This window comes from Clarias gariepinus, chromosome 25 (genome assembly GCF_024256425.1).
Source record: "Clarias gariepinus isolate MV-2021 ecotype Netherlands chromosome 25, CGAR_prim_01v2, whole genome shotgun sequence".
Lineage (NCBI taxonomy): Eukaryota > Metazoa > Chordata > Actinopteri > Siluriformes > Clariidae > Clarias > Clarias gariepinus.
In genome coordinates, this window is record NC_071124.1 from 20,186,293 (window position 1) to 20,206,375 (window position 20,083).

Consider the following 20,083-nt stretch of genomic DNA (forward strand, 5'->3'; position numbering starts at 1 on the left):
AAAATCTTATAAATAATTATACAATCAGCCATAACATTATATATACGACTCCTTGTCTGTTATCGAGCAAGTCCCTCCAAAACAGCCCTGACCTGTCGAGGCATGGACTCCACTAGACCTCTAGAGTGCTGTGGTGTCTGGCACCAAGCTACCAGTTGCAGATCCTTTAAATCCTGTAAGTTGTAAGGTGGGACCTTTACAGATTAGACTTGTTCTTCGAGCACTTTCCACAGATGTTCTATTAGATTGAGATTCAAAGGACAGGTCAAGCACTCAATCTCATTGTTGTGCTCCTCAAACCATTCTTAAACCATTTTTTGCAGTATGTCAGGAAAAGAGGCCACTTCTATCAGGGACCACCGTTCTCATAAAGGGGTGTACGTGGTCAACGAGAATGTTTAGTTAGGTGTTTAGCTAGTGAAATGGCAGGACCCAAAGTTTCCAAGAAGAACATTACCCAAAGCATTACACTGCCTCCACTGCTTCACCTTCTTCCCATAGTGCCTCCTAGTGCCATCTATTTCCCAAGTATAGTAATGTAAAAGAAAACATGATTCGTCAGATCAGGCCACCTTCTTCCCTTGCTCTGTGGTTCAGTTCTGATGCTCATGTGCCAATTGTAAGAGTTTTTTGGCAGAACACACACTGCATTGCTGTTTGTTGTGTAACCCATGTCCCCTGACACATTTCTGCCAAAACCAGCATGTACCTTTTCAAAAACATTTTGAGCTACAGTATCGCTTCTAGTGGCGGCACGGTGGTGTAGTGGTAAGCACTGTCGCCTTGCACCTCCGGGGTCCGGGATTGATTCCTGGCCAGGCTTGATTCCCGTCTCTGTGTGCATGGAGTTTGCTTGTTCACCCTGTGCTTGGTGGGTTTCCTCCGGGTACTCCGGTTCTCTCCCACAGTCCAAAGACAAGTATATTAGGCTAATTGGTGTTCCCATAGTGTGCGAATGAGTGTGTGTGTGTGCCCTGCGATGGATTGGCACCCTGCCTCAAGCCCTAAGCCTCATGGGATAGGCTCCCGGTCCCAGCGACCCTGAATACAGGATAAAGCGGTATAGATGAGTGAGTGAGAAAGTATCGCTTCTATTGGATCGGACTACAAGGACCAGCCTTCTCTCCCCGTGAGCCTTGACTCCTATAATCCTGTCTCCGTTTCATCTGTTTTTTCCATAGTAGAAGTCTAAGTTCTTTTCTCTTTATAAAGTTTCTTTATAAACATTAGCCAGTGTTGAGTGTAACACGTTACAAAGTAGACTAGATTAGTAGTTAGAGTACTTTTTTGATGTAACGAATTTTTTTTTTAAATGGAATCCTTTATTCAGACAATTTATGTAATCCTTGAGCCAGACAACAGTCATTCCCAATCTTTTAGCGTGTGTGTGTGTGTGTGTGTGTGTGTGTGTGTAAAAGTCGTCCTTCAAGCCCCGCTCCCAATAACCTGCCCCCTCTGTTACTCCTGCTGTTATACCCCTATCTCACCTATGCACTTTGACTATGTGAGGACCGACGCACGGAAAGATGAAAACCTAATCACATCGCCAAAACTAACGGTGAATCATAATGAACCGTACTTACGGCCACCGCGTGAAACCGCGTAGGTGGGATTGGGGTATTAGTAGTTAACAGATTATGGGCCAAACTTTACTGAGTGATGATGGTAGAATAATTATAAAGGTCTTGACTAAAGCAACATGCCTAAGGAATCACAAAGGAGTTATCATTTTCTGCAGTGGAAAAGTACTCAAACTAGTTACTTTTATCAGAAAGTAACGCTGTAATGTAACTGATTACTTTTTAAAGACAGTAATTTTGTAATAAAATTAGTTACTTTAAAAAGTTACGTCCCCCAACACCGACAATGGCATACACCCACTTGTCTATCAAATCACAGTGACGCTAACCATGTGTGTTCGCATATGCATAAGATGGTGGATAGCTCTTCCCGTTAAGTGGATTACAGAACCCAGTGATGTTCTAATTGAGAGCAACGTAAGGGGTGGCAATGTTTTTGCTCTCGGTTGTTGTTGGTATTGTATTTTCAAGCAGGTTTGAAAGTTCACACGTGAATGCCAAGATCCCACACAAAGCACATCCAACAGAATAAATACTATTTGACATGCAGTAGTGTATAATTATGTATCATATGCAACATGACTCAGATTGTATAAAAAGTAACATTTGGGAGTATGCTACTGTATTCTGGCACTAAACCTAGGATTAAATTCTCTTCTGGTATTTACTTTTGTGAATATTGCACTTCCTAGTGCACTATTCTTACTTGCTCCAGTTCTGTGAATCCAAGAGCTTAGAGCCTTTAGTCTAGTGAGAACCATGCCTGCTAAAGCACTCTGCACTGATCATGTCAGTGATGACCAGTCTCTCTCTCTCTCTCTCTCTCTCTCTTTCTCTCTCTCTGACCTCTCCTCTTGTTTTCAAGGCGGTGGCGTGACTGTTCTAGTTCAGTCCCTGTTTCCCAACATGCACTTGGGTCATCAATCCATCAGCTATAACCATTCTGACAACCAACCAATCCATGACAGCCAGACCCATCACTCCAGACACAATCAAGAATATTAAAAAAAATTATTATATGTACAATAATGCACAACAGAACGCACAGAAATGAAATCCATTTTAAATACATATTGTTAAAAGACGAAAGCAATTTTGTAATAAAATGACTGATAGGAATAAAAGACAAACAAGTCCAAAGATATGTCCACTCTTGTCCCGGGTGTACCCCACACTGTGCCCTGGGAGTTCTCTAGGATAGACTCCAGGCCCCTGCGACCCTGTACACAGTACAAGTGGTATAGCGGATGAACGACATAGTGTCACGTGATGCGAGTTTGAGCGCCGCACTACGAGATGTTTTTTTTTTTTAAGCCATATAAGAGGATTTCTGAAGGGATCGATAAAATAGGAGGCTGTAAGAGCGCTTATCGTGTGAAGATAGCTTGGGTTTATTAATTAGAAACTTAAAACGAAACAAAAGAAAACTGAAAACACACCAAAATAAACAGAGCTTCGCCGTCTGCACGAGACCGACATGGCTTTGGAAAATAAAAATAAAACAATATCCTCTCGGGGGTTTCACCCTTACCTAGGATTTATGGGATTTTATGCTTTGCACTTGAACTGAGAGCGCACACTTGACAGGTGTCATGCTGTTCTTGCGCTCTCTACTCCTTTACGTCTAAGGAAGACTGAAGTTTGTCTTTGGCCCTGATACCTTTACTGGTGCTACCTATTGATAGCACGAAGTGCGCCAGCATTAGGACCCTTAAATAGACACGCCTCCAGGTGTAGCTAATTTGCCTCCACGGCGGCGTCGCCTGGCAACCGCATGACTAGATGCCCGTGCTTCTGCCTGTTTAGAACTCCACGGGTTAGCATTAGCATTGTATATTCCATGTATATTTTACAAATGAAATGTATTATTTTTTAAATACATATCCAGTGTCTCTTTCTACATTTAATGAGTCTATTGTATTTAAATTTAAATAATACACCGCCTGGACAAAAAAAGAAAAAGGGCATTATGCATAATGGGAGCATCGCTCCATGTGCTTCCCTTATTACCCTGGATCGCTCCAAAATAGGGTCAATCTGGACTCATCAGACATCATGACCTTTTTCCATTGCTTAATAGTCTAATCTTAGGTTTTTTCTTTTCTTTTTTTTTTGTCTCATTAACAAGTTTTTTTTTTTTTTTTTACATGGACACACAGCTGTTTAATCTCAATTCTATGAGTCCTTGTCACATTGTGTGTGTGAATAGAAATGCTTTTACTTTGACTGATAAACATAGCTCTAATTTCTGCTCTATGTTTTGTGAATCTCAGATAATAATAATTCCTATTTTTTTTATCATTCATTCATTATTTTTCTTCTGTTGAGTTGATGGTAAAGCACTATTGTTCCAGGTTTTAATAATGCATCGGACAGTTCTTAACCCAGTTCCAGTAATTTCAGGAATCTCCTTAGTTGCTATCTTTGCTTAATGCAGCTTAATAAGTCGACCCTTCTGAAGCACAACTACTGTTTTGGCCCGACTGTATATTCTTGTACATATTTAACAAAAAATAAAATAAAAACTTAATAGCAGTTGTTAAAAGTGGAGTTAGATCCTCTGACAGTTTTAGATAATGTTATAGACATATTTCGTCCTGTTTTAGACATGAAGTACCAGACTGACAGATTGCTCTATGCGGTCTGTCTTGTGGTCCACAAAGGCAATCATACAGCAATAATTTTTTCTCCTCTTGCAGAAGTGAGTGGCGCAATATGACCTCCAGTACAAAGCCTTAAGGCTGCACTGTGCTGATATCCCTCAGCCTCTCACCATGTTTCATAACGTCTTTGGGGGTAAAGTCATAGATAAGAGTACAGACACAGTAATGTAGTCTCATAGCAGCAAGGCACTAAATAATGACCCGTGTGTGACAGTCTATAAGCCTTGTCCCAAATTGTTTTATTTATTACATACAAATTTATAAAAATCTATTCGAAAAGCATTACATTTCCATGATAGAGATGTGTATGGTTATCTATATACAGTATGCCTTATATGGTTAATATACTGCAATAATTAAATTATATAGCGTTCTCTAACTGAAAATGAGTTTTGATGATTGACAAAAAAAATCTCTGACTTAGCAATGATATGATGTCAGATTGCCTTCAGAATGAATGACTGGAATTTTATGCCTATGTAGAGTGATGTGAGCAGGTTAGAAGTGCTTCTATAAGCTTCATAAACATGCTCCTTGAATAAACTGTTAGCATATTATCATGAATCACACACACATTCCACATGACCCGGTCTTTCTCCTTAATCACAGCCATATGAAGTGTTTAAGTCACTGATGCCCGTATCACCACATCACAGCAATGCCTTGACGGGCAACTCTATAACAGGTGCCAAATATATTTTACAAACCCTCACACCTCTATTATGATCACTCAGCTGCTGTCAAGAGGAAAGTGCTGGAGGTTGATACAGGACCTGCAGAACAGAATGACGTACTGTAGCTGGAGGTTGGAATAGACACTGGAACATTAACACACACTCTGATCTGATCCTGGATGACTGGCTGGTCCGTGGAAACTTTTTCCAACACCTGATTCAGTGACAGCCTTCAAAGTCAGATTTACTGTAGACTCGTTTACAAAGAAATGTCAGTCATTCACACCGAACAAAATGGAGACGTTTCGAACAAGCAAAAGTTTCAGACTTTAAGAAATTTCTGATGATTTTGAAACTTTATTATCTCTTCAGCTTCTAGTTCTAGTTAGTGCAACCCTAACATCAAGAAATAGTCATGGTGGCTGTTGATAACAAATTAGGGAGAGCTGGCTGGTGGGTTGGAGTTGGCTGGTGACCAAATGAGGCGGAAGAAATGGGAAAACCTTCCCCCCAGACATTATAACCTCACACCAACCCAAGCCCAAGTTTCTAAAATCAAAATTGTCTTTTTACTAAACTTTGACTTCATCAAGTCTCATATTTTAATTATGGTGTGTGCTACGGCACCGTCTGTACCTCTGAACGTTTTCCAACAGTGCTGGACTACATAAACACAAACACGCACACACTCAGTACACACCACACACACACTGTGTAATTCATCCTGTGCAGTGGCAGCATGCGGAACGAATAGAATCACATGGCGTGTGAAATTCTCAGGCATCCACGATGTAAAACAGAGGATACATTCAACCATTCATTCCTTTTGGAAACACACTCACACACACGCCATTTGAGCAGCCGTGAGCTGTAGTAAACTCTTTCATTTTAGCGTTTCTTTGTGTGTGTTTGTCACCAATAGTTCCTGTCCATCAGATTACAATGTGTATTTATTTTTGCTTTAAGTTAGGATGTAAATGGTTGGAATGCATTGAAGAAGAGGTATTATTCAATTATACAAAGCTTACACAAGTGTAACGATGGTCTAAAAACATCCCCTAATTTCCATACATTTTTTTGGAGGGGGTGGGGGGTGGACTGGGGGCAGTGATAAATATAAATTCAGAGATTCGATTGCTTTCATGTGTTCAAAACTTGACACTTTATTTATAGACCTTGGATACGTATGGCATTGTTTATTTTAGATTACACTTTAAAGAAGCTCTTGAGCCAATTCTCCAATCAACAACCCAGAGCCTCAACCCTTAGAGCCACCCAAAAAAAATGTTCACTTTAAATGCATCCAAGTCTGATCTAAATACATTACCAACATAAGCAACTTTGTTGGCATAACAGTTGCAAATTTCTAACAATTTGCACCATCAAGGATTAGCTCTGATACTCATTCATATTTAATTTTTTTTCATTGTTCAAAAAAATTTCACTCAAAGGTCATTTTTCATTTACTCTTTTTAATTGTTCACAAAATCTCTCTCAATGTTCACAGGGTTCATTTACTCTTTTTAACTGGTAGACAGAGAGTTAAATATCTACAGTACCTCTATCACCCATAACATTAAAGCCATCGACAGGTGAAGTGAATAACATTACCACCTGTCAATGGGTGGGATATAAGACAGTCAATTCCTAAACTTGATATGTTGAAAGCAAGAAAAAAAAATGGACAAAAGTTAATAAAAAAATAATCATCCACAGCATTTGGTTGGAGCATATATATATATATATATATATTACAGAATATAATTAAAAAATTATAAACACACAAAATACTATACATTAAACATTTAAATGCAAAACAAATGCACAATCTTAAAGGAACTCGACTAATCTGTACTTTGAATAAAAGTGGTCAGTTTCGAATTCCTGATCGGAATGTTAAGCAGAGGCAGCTCGGACGAAGCATTAGATCACAGCTCTAACATCTTAAATAACAAATACTTAGTTTACAAACGAACACATGACACTTATTAAGTAAAAAGAGCACAAGACATTAGTGAATTTATAAGTGCACTAGGTTGTAATAAGTAACATATTATATGACATGCAACAAAAAATTGTTATATCATTATTTACAAAATATAGCCAAACTTAATCTTTCAAGTAGTTCCTTATACTGTACTTCATGTTCAATAATACACAACGACACACCTTCCGATTTTATTTTCACTCTGCTCATCGAGATTATGACTGTGTAACTCAAAAGTCTTTAGATTGATTGTAGATAGTATTAAAGTTCACAGCGCAGCGACCAAATCAGGAACTCTGTGCAATTGCCGTCTTTGTGGTTCCCGTCATTGTGTTCCCTGTTTGCTTTTCTGGATTTTTCAAGTCGGCCGCCGTCTCGGTTTCATTCCGCTTGAAGAAGCTGCCGTGCATTTTAAGCCTATGTAACCTGAAACAAATCAGCGACAACAAGAACAAGATTTCAGTTTGCTCCTCATACGAACTTAATGGTCTTGGTTGTTCCACGATTACAAACAATGGATTAGTTTTTTTAAATCCAGTTGTCTTTACCTTTCCTCTTTCCTGCTCTGTGGATGATCGGTAGATTTTACAAAGATGACACCATCAGCTCCCCGATTTAGGACTGCAAATTCCACATCCTTCGGTTTAAAAATTACCCTGGAACAAAAAAAAATACATTTCCTCTTACAACTACATATTAAACCTACTGTAGAGCGTTATGGTATAGAGAGTAAAACGTTCTGATGTCAAATTTACATAATAAATGACTTGTTCACAAAATCATTTTTCGAAATTAAAAGTTCCATTACATTCACTTTCTCTCCAAGCATGAAATTGGTTTTGTACCAATAATTTAGCAATTTCTTTCCTTAACGTGTATTCAGTCATAAGTGCCATAAGCTTTTTATTCATATAATTATAATTAAATAAAATTGTATAATGCAACATTGGAGGTAGCTAGTCAACATTTGCAAGGCAGCGTGCCAAATGTGCAACCACACATTGCCTTGTGCCCTCTCTAGGGCCTTGCTTCTGGCCTGCAACCCTGCATATTTTTATTAGTTCTTCAGTAATGGTGCTAATAAATTCATGTGTGTTAATATATAATCAAGGTCACATAAAAATAAAACATTTTATCAAGTATTATATTTCATCAGCACAAAGTCGAGTGTTATGAATGAATGACATGACATGGATTTTCATTGTATGAATTTTCATGGATAAAATGTATCATGTGACCGGCTTGAAGGATTTTCCAGTCCAGTGCTGAAAAATAAAAAAGCTGAGAACTATGTTAGATTTTAAAAGGTTACTTTGTGGGTTTGTTTACATGTGGCATCAGGCAAACAAAGCTTTTCGAAGTTAAAGATTATTAACAGTGGGTAGTTTAAAGTTTTTTGTTTTTTTTATCGGTTTACAGCAACTTTATTGTGTGGGAGTTTGCTGAGTTTGCAAACAAGAAGGCAAGGAAAGTGACCATTACGGAAAGTGACCATTTATTCAACAAGCCATCTCATTATACCACTAAAAAAAGAAAAGCTTCTGTAAGGGCTAGAACCGCACGATATGGCAGCGTTGCAACGGCACAGCTGTTGGCATCAAGGAGCTATGATTTATACAGCTATGATCCATGGTTTTAAAAACTGTGTAATTTCTTGTTGTATACGACCTGGGGGTTCAAAATTCATGGCAAAATAAATGACAGCTGAGCAGACTTAATGATTTAAAGCCACTAGTTTTACTGTTTGTTTCGGTTGGAAAGACAGCAGAAAGTCATAGCTGAGACTGTCAATGTTAAGCTGTGTTTTTCTATTTGTAAAAAAAATGGATAGCACAGGAAGATGACGTGTTATTGCACAGGGACTCACACTCTTCTTTTAAAATAGCACTTTGAATATCCATACTTCAAATTAACCAATTATTCAAAACAAAAAAAAAGTCAATTATTTTAAAAGAAACTTATTTAGCTAAGTATTAGCAGTTCACGCAACTTTAATTAAAGGTTGGGATTTAAACAGGATTCATGATCTTAATCATTTTTTTCATAATAAGTCAAGTAAAATTTAAACCCAATTTTAAATGCTTGTTATTTAAGAAGAAACTAATTCTTTTTTTTATGCTAGTCTTTTTTTCATGATTGTTTAAGTGTGAGGTGAGTTAATATAATACTGGGTTAGTTTGGGATTATTACTGCCACTGAAGCCTATTTTAATATTCAAATAATTTGTTGATTACTGAAACGAATAACTATTTGGGACTAAGAATTACATAATTACCCATTGGCTTATTTTTTAGCCCTCAGCTTTTAAATTAGCTCATGCTTGTTTTAGGCATGTGCCAACAAAAAACACAATACAAATAAATACTACATTCAAATTTACATGTTTTAATGTCTTTTTTTTGTATAGTTGTATGGGTTTTTGTATATAATGTACAGTACATATTGGTACTTGTACTGAAATAATACGTGAAACTGGATTTGTTATACTGATACTTAGTCTGTAAAATAAAAGTAAGGAGTAGAAATTTTGAAGGAAATTCAAGTGTATGTTGTTTTTATTGTACACTTCCCCTCTTGTCTGCTCCAACCACTCAGCATTCAGCATCAGCAGGACTGTATACTAATCACTGGGCTGATCATCTGTCATCATCTGCACCTGTTTCTCACTGGTTCATCCCGTAAGTTAGATGTTTTTTTAATGCTTGAACGGTTCATAGGTCGCTGTGTGGCGTAACAATATATATATATATATATATATATATATATATATATATATAAACATTAGGTCAGGTTTGTGGGGTTTTCTGCAAAAATATGCACTAATCAGGAGTTTAAAAACCGGGGTAATTTTCTACTGACTTACTGTCGCTACACTGTAAATCCACATTCATTTTCAGTGGAGTGAGTTTGTCCTGAGTTGTCCACCATGACTGATACTAACCTGGTTTGTGTCTCGCCAGATTTAATTCTCAATTTGCGAATCAGGAACTGATTGGTGCTGAAGAAGCTCGGCAGGTATGAATCACTCTCCCACTCGATCTTGAGCATCAGTAGCTCACCTACATCGACATCTGAGGTAACCAGGAAAGAGATGGTGGTGTTGGTGATCATACTTGGCCTGAAATGGAACACATGAAATGTTCCTATTGACAGAATTTTAATTCATATGTAACGTTAACATGTAACAATGTACAGTAACTTCATGTAACATGTACATGTGAAAGTAGTTCCTGAGTAATTATCCATCATGAACAATTCAGAATGAAACAAATTTTAAAAGGTTTCATATTTTGCTTTTGCACACAACAAATGTATAAATTTGTGTCTGAAATTATGAGAACTTACACAACTACTGCGATGTTGTCTCGCTCATCATGAGTTCCATACAGAGACACTTTCATAGGCTGGTTATCCAGGGTCAATTGATATTGGCTAAATAGATGTACCTTAACCTGGTAATGAAAAACTAGAGAGATAAAAAGAACGCACAGACGTAATGTAATTAATAAGGCACAGTAAAAAAATAAAAAAATAAAAAAATAAATCAGCAAATAACAATAAATAATTCTGGGTTAGATTACGCACATACCTTTGTAAGGCATCATTTCACGTGTCCTAAGGAACATCCTGCTGTTCCTGGCCGATCGGACCTTGTTGACGTTGTAGCCCAGCTTGTTGCAGCGGTTCTTGCGGCAGCTGAGACACAGGCCTTTGTAAAAGGTTTCTTTTGAGCTGCAGCGATAAGCCAGGCTCTGCTGATCCCGATTCACCAGCGAGTCAATAAACAGGTGCACCGAGCGCTCATGAGAACATTTCACCAGCTGGTCCATGTCTGTGGAGAATGCAGGTGGAACACAGACGTCACAGGAAGTAAATATTTCAAATATTTAGAAAGCTTTGACAGTTTAATGTATCCTGAAGCCATCTGCTAACATGCTTCACCGTTGCTGCCTATTACATGGCTACATACAATTTGTACTATAATGTAGTTATTGAATAAATCTTAGTAATAACAAGTACAATGGGCAGAAATAAAGGAGAGATTGGTGGGTATAAGCGATAGAGAGGATTCGATTATAGCAGTAAAGTAAAAGTACGATTTTTATTTTATTTTATTTTAAATTGTATTTACTTTTTAAATATCTGTAACCAATTGCACTGCTTAAAGCCAATATTTATTTATTTATCAATTTATAATAATAATAATAATAATAATAATGATAATGATTATTATTATTATTATTATTATTAAAGATAGGATAAAACAAGAAATCTTATACAACAAAGAGAGACCAGAAGCCAAAACGGAATGTAACAATAAGACAAAAATATTTTTTTATAATAGAAAAAATATACTGTAGGAATATATGCAATGGCATATACTGTATGTGTACTGTGGGACTTGTTGCAAGGTAATGATGCAAACAAGTATTGTCAGTAAGCATTATCCATAATCGTATAAATATAATAATAATTAATAAGTTAAGTAATTAAATAACATAACAAGGATCTTATTAAAACATATATATTATTTTTTATTATAAATTTATATTATTGTTTTTTTACTTAAGAAGATTGGTGGCTAGTTAGCTAAGGGACTATATATTTAATTACTATAGGGTTTTTTAAATATACAATACTGTGCAAAGGTCTTAGGCACATGCAAGTAACTGTGGTAGAGCAAAGATGCCTTTAAAAAGTTTCTTTGTTCAAAAAAAAATACTATAGAAATTTAATAAACAGTAATAATCAAATAAAATCAGTAAGTAATTGTAAGATTACCCTTTTTGCTGGAACACTAATGTTTTAAAATGAGATATTTTTGTACTGACTTCATAATGAAGTCATAGAATAAACAAAGCTTTTGAACAGAACTGTACCTCAGGACACACTAGTTAGCTGGCAAAACTTATAGAAAAATCTTTTTTTTTTCCTTTAGGACAAATGCCTAGTTAGCTATTTGCTCTAGAAATGTCAACAAACCTATTACATTTAATTCCACATATCTTAAACTCTGGAGTCTATCGCAGAAGACTTAGGGCCAAGGTCGGTGTACACCCTGGATGTGGTGCCAATCCATCAAGGGCACTCACATACATGCACTCGCATGCTTATTCACACACTATGTGGAAACCGGAGCACCCAGATGAACCCCTCCAAGCACGGGAAGAACATGCAGACCACCAATCACAGGGAGAACATGCACACAGACCCAAGGAAGAAATCAAACCCGCAATCCTGAAGGTGCCAGGCCATAGTGCTAAACCCTACACCACCGTGCCTCCTTCTTTTAGTTTAACTATAATAACTGAATAATAGACTTTAACTTGCAGAAGTATATAATAAACCTTAGCTAAGAAAAGTTGCTCTAAGATTCAGATGATTGATGGCACTAAACACCACAGGACCCAACATCCCCCAAGTAATAAAGTGAAGCAGCTGGGGTAACTGCTTTAACTGATACATACATGATCTACAAGTTCAGTAAACACTATTGGAATTGATATCACCATAAACACAATGACTTACTGTACAAGCCGTATGTAGCTATCATTCTCATGGTGTTCTGCAAGCTACAGCCAGGCTGGAAGGTGCCACCATTGGGGTAGATGTCCACATGACCCACAGGTCTCTGGATGCCGATGCTGAGGTCCGGGCTGCCTCTGGTGTTTGTGTGCAGGACATCGACGAACTTCGCATCATCTGGGGAGAGCCGTTTTGGTCTGTCTGCGTGCTCAAAGGTCGGGCCGGCTGGGTCAAATCCTAAAAGTGTAAAAGGGTGGGGAGAAATTAGATTTTTTATTGATTTAGGAATATTTATTGTATTGTAAATGGTTTTCCGTAATCTACATAAAGGCAATAAAAAATAAGCTATGATACTGTGCTGACCATGTACAATAATAGACAAGATATGTGCTTTTTAGGTCAATAAATCTTTTAATTCATTGCTAATTCCAAACAGTTGGTTAATGAGATACTAATATGTTCATACAAAACTGTGCAAAAGCTTGCAATGTTTATTTGGTCTATTAGTAGAGAAGTACATCCCAAGCAAAATTACTGTGTGGCATAAAACTTAAATGTAATTGATGCCTCTGACCTGTGATTCTGTGGATTTTGTTGTTGGTGAGGTTTCCTGCCACGCCTGCCACGTGTGCACCCAGACTATACCCTAAAACATGTAGCTTCTCAAGTGGATGGCCTTCAAACTACTCCCAAAAAAAAAAATCAGAACTTAGAGTGAGTGTTAAATTAAAACAACATCCTAAACTCCATCAATATTTTATGGAAATGTCCAAACATCCTACCTCTAACCAGTTAATAAACTGTGCCACTTCCCAACCCACTAGTCTGGTGTTCTCAGCTGAGGTGGGGTAGTGATGGCTGGCACGGTCCAGCCAGTCCACCACAATTACATTGGCACTGGGCTCGCGTGCAAATAAAGCAGCCACCAGCTTAGCGACCCAGCTTTCAAATAGTCCTGCAACCTGCAAAAAACAGAATTATCCCAAGGATTAAAAATGTTTAGGATTAGCTTTTCACAGCGACATAATATAAATAGTTATATAAGCTTTACAAGTTTAAGAACCATAGATTGCATCCAGAACATGGGAGTACATGTTGAACTCACCGACCAGCCATGAATCACCAGAAAGGTCTGCGAATCGAGCTTGAACCCACAGTCTGATATAGTCTCTTTTATTCCTGGGACGAGGTAGCACAGGTCCTCATCTGGAAACTCTGCGTTTCTCAACGAGAACTTGGACTGTATGTTTCTGAAGTCTGCTCTCCGCTGAGTGCTGTTACCTGGTAATAAAGTTGGAGCTAAATGAGGCCTGTATAGTCAGGGACAGGTTCTGGTTCTGGTTCTTTGTGATTAGACATCTTAGTGATCCAACTTTAATAAAACCTTATGATAAGTGAAATAATTAATACATGACAGAGGAAATACAGGAATTTGTATTGAAATAAACTCATCTGGATTTACAGAAGGTTTTATCCTTATTTATATTAATACTGATATGATACACTTATAGCAGTGACAGTAGAAATGTATTTAAAGACTAGACATTTACATTAAACTCTGTTAGACACTTTTTAAAAATATGTTTTATGGCTTCTGAACATCTTATTTGCAAAACTAGAATGCACAACTTACTAGTTTTCACTTACTTGTTGTAGATGTCTCGGGTGGATCGCACGAAATAAGAGAAACACCAATGATCAACAACCAGATACTTTCTTTTCCCATATTACACTGCACTGCGCAAATACTCAAATACAAGGAAATATATAAAGCGCTATTCGATGTGCGAATAATTCACCCTGATCAGCCGTACAATACACCAACCGTTGATCTGCCGGGGGCCGCTCCGGGTATTTCTACCCTCTTTGCGATTTCTAATTGGCTAGAAGTGAATCGGGGGGCGTGATGTAAGCATCCAGCGCGAGATGCATTGTCAAACTGTCACTTAGGGACTGAGGGGGGAATCACGTGACTTCCATTTCATCTTGGTGAGGAAAGATCGTTTAAGCAATATATTTTAAAAAGAAATAAGTTAAATCCTTAAGTTAATACTTGTTTTTTTTTTCATTATTACTTTTATAGAATTAGATTTTTTATTAAAATTAAACTTTTATTTATCACATACACAGTCATACACTGTACAATAGTGAAATGCTTAAATGACCGCCCGTGACCTTCAAAATAAAAGATTATTAACAGGAAATAAATATAAATAAAAAAAGAAATACAATAGAAAATAAATTTAACTAGAATAAAATAAAAATATTTTGTACAATATAGAAAAATATAGAAATGTTAGTGTAAAGAAATAAAATGGATAATCAATTTAGCTAAGATAAGAATAATATATATAGAAGACAAATTATACAATTTAAGAAAAATAAATAAATAATAATTATTTTAAAAAATCTACTGCTGTACAAATATAGAAAAATATAGAAATTATAGTGTGAAAATAAAGTTGGGGGGGAAGTGTGCAAATATGCATGAAAGTGTCTTTCTATACTTTTGTATTATGTAAATATATTTTTAATATTTCTAAATTATCTAATAATATAACAAGTAATAATAAAATAATAAATTAACCTATTAATCAATTAATCATTTTTTCTTTAATTTTCACAAATTCCCAGATGTATTTAAAAATAAATAAATAAATCAGAATCAGAATAATGGGATATAGAAGAATTTTTAAAATAGTATAATAGTTTTTTCATTACTCATTGTATTTGTATTTTTTAAACACATGGTATGTTAAATATTATATAATATATAAATAATAAATAATGTATAATTAATAGATAATAAATAATAATAGATAATAATAATAGAGCCCGGTAATGGATTGGCCCCCTGTTCAGGATGTACCCCGCCTTGTGCCCTAAGTCTCCTGGGATAGGCATCAGGTCACCCCTGCGGCCCTATAGGGTAAAGCGGTATAGAAGATAAGTGAGTGAGTGAGAATAATAATAAATTAATAAACTAGCTAACTTAGTAATCAATAAAGCAATAAATCAATTTTCTTTTATTTCTTCATATTTTCATATGTATTGAAAAAAATAATTAATAAAATAAAAAATTATAAAATGATTGTTATTATTAACTTTATAGATTTATATAGCATTTTTATATTATGTGAGCATATAGTAAATAATAATAAAACAAGAAATAAAAAAATTAATCAATCAATAATCAATCAATCAATTTTCCTTTAATTTCTACGAATTCCCACATGTATTTTTTATTTTATCCTAGCGAAATTTAAACCACCATTTGGGGGAAACACTCAAAACATTTAGCTTTGACACTCTGACTTTGCTTTACACAAATACCTTTGTAATTAAAAATCTTAAAGTAATTAACTGACTATCTATCTAATGAACCAATTAATCAATCGATCAATCAATTATTCTTTAATTTCTACAAATCCCTGATGTAAAAAAAAAAATTGATTACCATAGCAAAATGCAAAAATATTGCTTTGACTCTCTGACCTTGCTTTACACAAATACTCTTGTTTTACACAAGTACACTTGAAGATCCTTCTTAAAAATAAACAAATTCATCAATCAATAATTGAAACAAAAATACTGACTTTTTAAACACATTCCAAGAATTGCCCTGCAAACACTGTCTGTTCCTGTGAGTATTGGCAATGTGCCCTTTACCATGTGTTCATAAACAGATAAATGTAAGCAATGTAATATTGGTAATGTAATACCAATGTGTTGTATGTATATTATATAATATTATATTGTATATATTTTTGCATTACCTAATAAGAAATAACTTTAAATAAACTGATAAGTGACTTCTGGCGAGTCGAGATCTTCGACTTTCATGCACTGCATATCATACGCTGCTGTTTGTTTGCTTTGTTCCGAACACACACAAAATTATACGTCAGTGCAAATGAAAAAAAAAAAACAGGAATAGACATGGACAAACCAATCGGTCTATTTGAGGTAGTGCAGAGACAGCACTTAATAAATGTCAAGGGATATTTTAATTCATGCGTGTAATAACGCTTATTCATGACATGTTTCTATTTTTATTCAATATGTGCTTGAATGGAATAGAGACTCGGACTGAGACAGAAAGACTGATTGGGCCTAGCTTGTAAATAAACTGTTTAAATACATTTATACACAAATCAGCTCATTACTACTTCACGGGTGAGACAATGTGAACAGACATGCCCTGCTTTACAATAAGATAGACACTGTTTTTCAATACATAACAATGATATTCATGTATGCATCTAGCAATGTATAAATATGAGACTGAAAATGACATTAATCTAAAACAACATCTACACAAACACAAGCATGTTCTCCAAAAAGGTCCTGGATGTTTTTCTGTGGCACCTAGAACAATTGTGCAATATAGCACGTCGAAGAACACATTGAACTGCTCTTTAAACAAAACTGTCCGTTCAAGCACTCTCAGCCAACCGGGTCAAAGAAGGGGCCCCCCACCCACCACCTATCATCCAATACCCCCCCGCCCTTTTCCACATCAATACACACAGAAGAAGAGAGTATCTAAAAAAAGACCTCCCATGTTGATGTCAGAACAGCGTCAGCGCTGAGACAAACGCTGAGAGTTTCCTGAACTGGTTGGACTTGAACTCTGTGACCTACTCGGCCCAGGATGGTATCCATATTTCTCCCACTCTCTGGGAAATTGGTGTATAACGGCTTGTAGGGTGATAAGATGTTACTCAATAATAGTAAATAATATGTCTTTCAGTAAAACACTTCTGTATTTTTTATATACACTCCTACAGTGGATACCATTGAATTGAACACAACCTGCATTAGTACCAGCATACAAATTTTGTTTAGTCACAGCAGACCATCAATCTGCACAACAACTTGGCACAGGTTTAACCCCGGATGCCCCTCCTGACTCGCATTTTTATCCAGGCTTGGGACTGGCACTGCATGCAGTGGCTGGGTAGTAGGGGTGTGGCAACCCATTGAGGGCGGGGCTCGAACCCAGATCCTCAGATCGCTAAACCAACAACCTAGAGCCTTACCACTCCCGGCCAACATACAAAGAAATCTAATATTAGCTATTGTAGCTAGTTAGCTGTTAGGGTTTCAGTTGCTTTCTAAGTTTATTACTTAGATACCTATTTAATGTTTATGCTCACTTTCTATATGTGTCAGAAAAGTTTCTCTCCCATACCCTAAAAAATGTTTTCTTTTTCTTTATCTCATGTGCATGCACTCACGTTAAAACCACCGTCTGTTTGCAATTAAACGGTGTAATTTAATAAAGTATAAGCAGACGTTTTTGTGAAGACTATATTTTGGCACATTGCCACACCTATCATTGTCCCTGTTGTTGCGCAATCCCTTCATTCTGTCTGATTCTTTGGTCCCCACAGGCATAGATGAGCCTAGAATGATCCCATGAGCCTGTCACTGGTTTACATATATATAATTCATAATCAGTTCTTAAATTTACCTGGGGTGGTGTTAGTGTTGTGGCTGATCAGTGTAAATCTACAGGACCTGTAGTACATTAATGTACTGTAGCCTATATCGCATAACTATCACACACTCTATCCATAACTGGTTGTCAATGACAGTAAGATTCAAGCTGTTTATTTTTAGAGTGGTTACAGTAACAAGGCAAATCGCAGATTTTTATGAATGGGTTGTACTTTTTCTAGTACATCAAAATTTCTATTGTAACAGTAATTCATGTGAATGTCCATGGAGGACACTCAACATATTGTAATCCAAGACAAAGAATAAAACAATTCAAGATTGTGTTAAAATATTTTTTTCTTTTCTTTTTCTGAAAAACATGGATGTTACAAAAATGATTGTTTTCTATTATCGCCCCAACAGCAAAAAAGATTTGAGAATCCCTTGAATCATTCCTGCCGCATGATGCTGCATGGGGCTGAATAAGGAAGGAAGGAAGAAAGGATTTCTACACCATGTATTTTATGACATTTTCTACAACCCACTCAATAAGTAATATTAGCATGCGTATTTAATTTTAACGATCATGACATGCACTTTGAGGAACAATGGTGTATCACCACAATAAAAATAACATTTTCCCCTTGAATGTGAAAGTCAAACTGGGGCTTATGATGAAATTCCTCATGAATGAAGGCGTATATAACCGTTTGACATTTACAGGCACAGTACGGTGATGAGACTCTTAGCCGCAATAAAAAAAAACTAAAAATTTGAACAGTGCATATGTTTTAAAGAAGACCGTATATCTGTGATTGACGATCCCAGCCCGTGGTGGAATCTTCAGCAAGTGGAACGTCTGATCCTTCAACATCTATGGATAATTTGTTGCCAACTTGCACAAGATATAAATCTGTCTGTGGGAACTGGACACACAATCATTCAGCAACATCACTTTCTCATTACAGGAGCTTGGCTGGGAGTTATTGCCACGTCCTGGAAGTCCTGACCTCACTCCAAGAAATTTCCATATGTTTGGGATATTAAACGGGTTCCTAGGAGTCCAGTGTTTCGGACATGGCAGACATGGCAGTCCAATGATGACTCCAGTGTACTGAGAAAACCTCTTCTGTTATTCTGCACAATCAAAAGTCCACCCTTTGTAATTTCATTATTTATTAACAGTCAATTATAAAGGAGCTCACTACAATTAACTGGTTTTAACAAAAATAGTTAGTTTTTACCTGTGATTTACTTACTAAAAACAGAAATAAGATCTTTTTAGACCACACAATATTTAACTAAATAGTTCATGACATACCATATACAGTATAACCAAGGATGTGTATTAGGTTAGGTTTAGTGTTATTTACTCACTCACTCTTTACTGTGTTATTTAGTGTAGGTTTAATACTTCATTATGGCTTGTATAAAAATCCAAACACCATTGTTCAAGTTTATTAACACTGTTATTTACTTTTAGAAGAAATACATTCATTATTTATTATAGTGTGGTATAAATGCAATCACATTCATGATTAAAAAAAAATCTGTATGAATATTTTATAAGATTATTTTACTGTATGAACCACTGTAATTACACTAACAGGCTTATAGAATATATAGAATTATATTTGAGCAACGATGGTTGTTGTGGTACCTGGATTGGAGTTTAAATGAATTTAATTAACTTAAATGTAATTTAATTGTGGCAGTAAGTAAATAATGTCATGCTTTGTAGTTATAAATAAAATGAGTGTGAGATTTTATCTTTTAATTTTTAAGAAAATAAAATTCCTAAGTATTTCAGTTTTAGTAGTTTTACATCTATACCTATAGAATCTATAGAATTGTTTTTTTTGTTTTGTTTTGTTTTTGTTTTTTTTAATATTGATTTATTATGATATACTGTACTGTACATACATTACCTGGCATTAGCATTTAAGAAAAGCTAATAATGGGTGTTGCAAACTAAAGTATGGCATATTCACTGCAATAAAATTACTTTTATTGCCATCCTCCTTCACAAAGGATGGCATTAAAATGTCTTGTCTCTAAAACACTTCTGTAATGAGATAATGTTTTTTGTCCAAGAGCTCCCTCTGGTGGTTTGGCCAGGGTTATTACAGGCATATAACGTTATATATATCAACACATATTTTTCCAGAGTATCATTAACACGTTTCAAAATCATGTCTCTGTGAGGTTTGC

The 20,083-nt window shown here is 36.0% G+C and overlaps 1 protein-coding gene across 1 annotated transcript; it reads right to left on the minus strand.

Annotated features, from left to right (window-relative positions):
• Positions 1–6,389: 6,389 nt before the first annotated feature.
• Positions 6,390–14,242, minus strand: LOC128513107 (lipoprotein lipase). The gene is made up of 10 exons (XM_053486752.1): positions 14,078–14,242; positions 13,536–13,711; positions 13,213–13,392; positions 13,005–13,113; positions 12,434–12,667; positions 10,494–10,736; positions 10,250–10,370; positions 9,846–10,022; positions 7,453–7,560; positions 6,390–7,330 (listed from the first exon to the last, which is right to left on the minus strand). Exons 1-10 carry the CDS (start codon positions 14,154–14,156, stop codon positions 7,192–7,194), a joined length of 1,566 nt encoding a protein of 521 aa, XP_053342727.1. The 5' UTR covers positions 14,157–14,242; the 3' UTR covers positions 6,390–7,191.
• Positions 14,243–20,083: the final 5,841 nt, after the last annotated feature.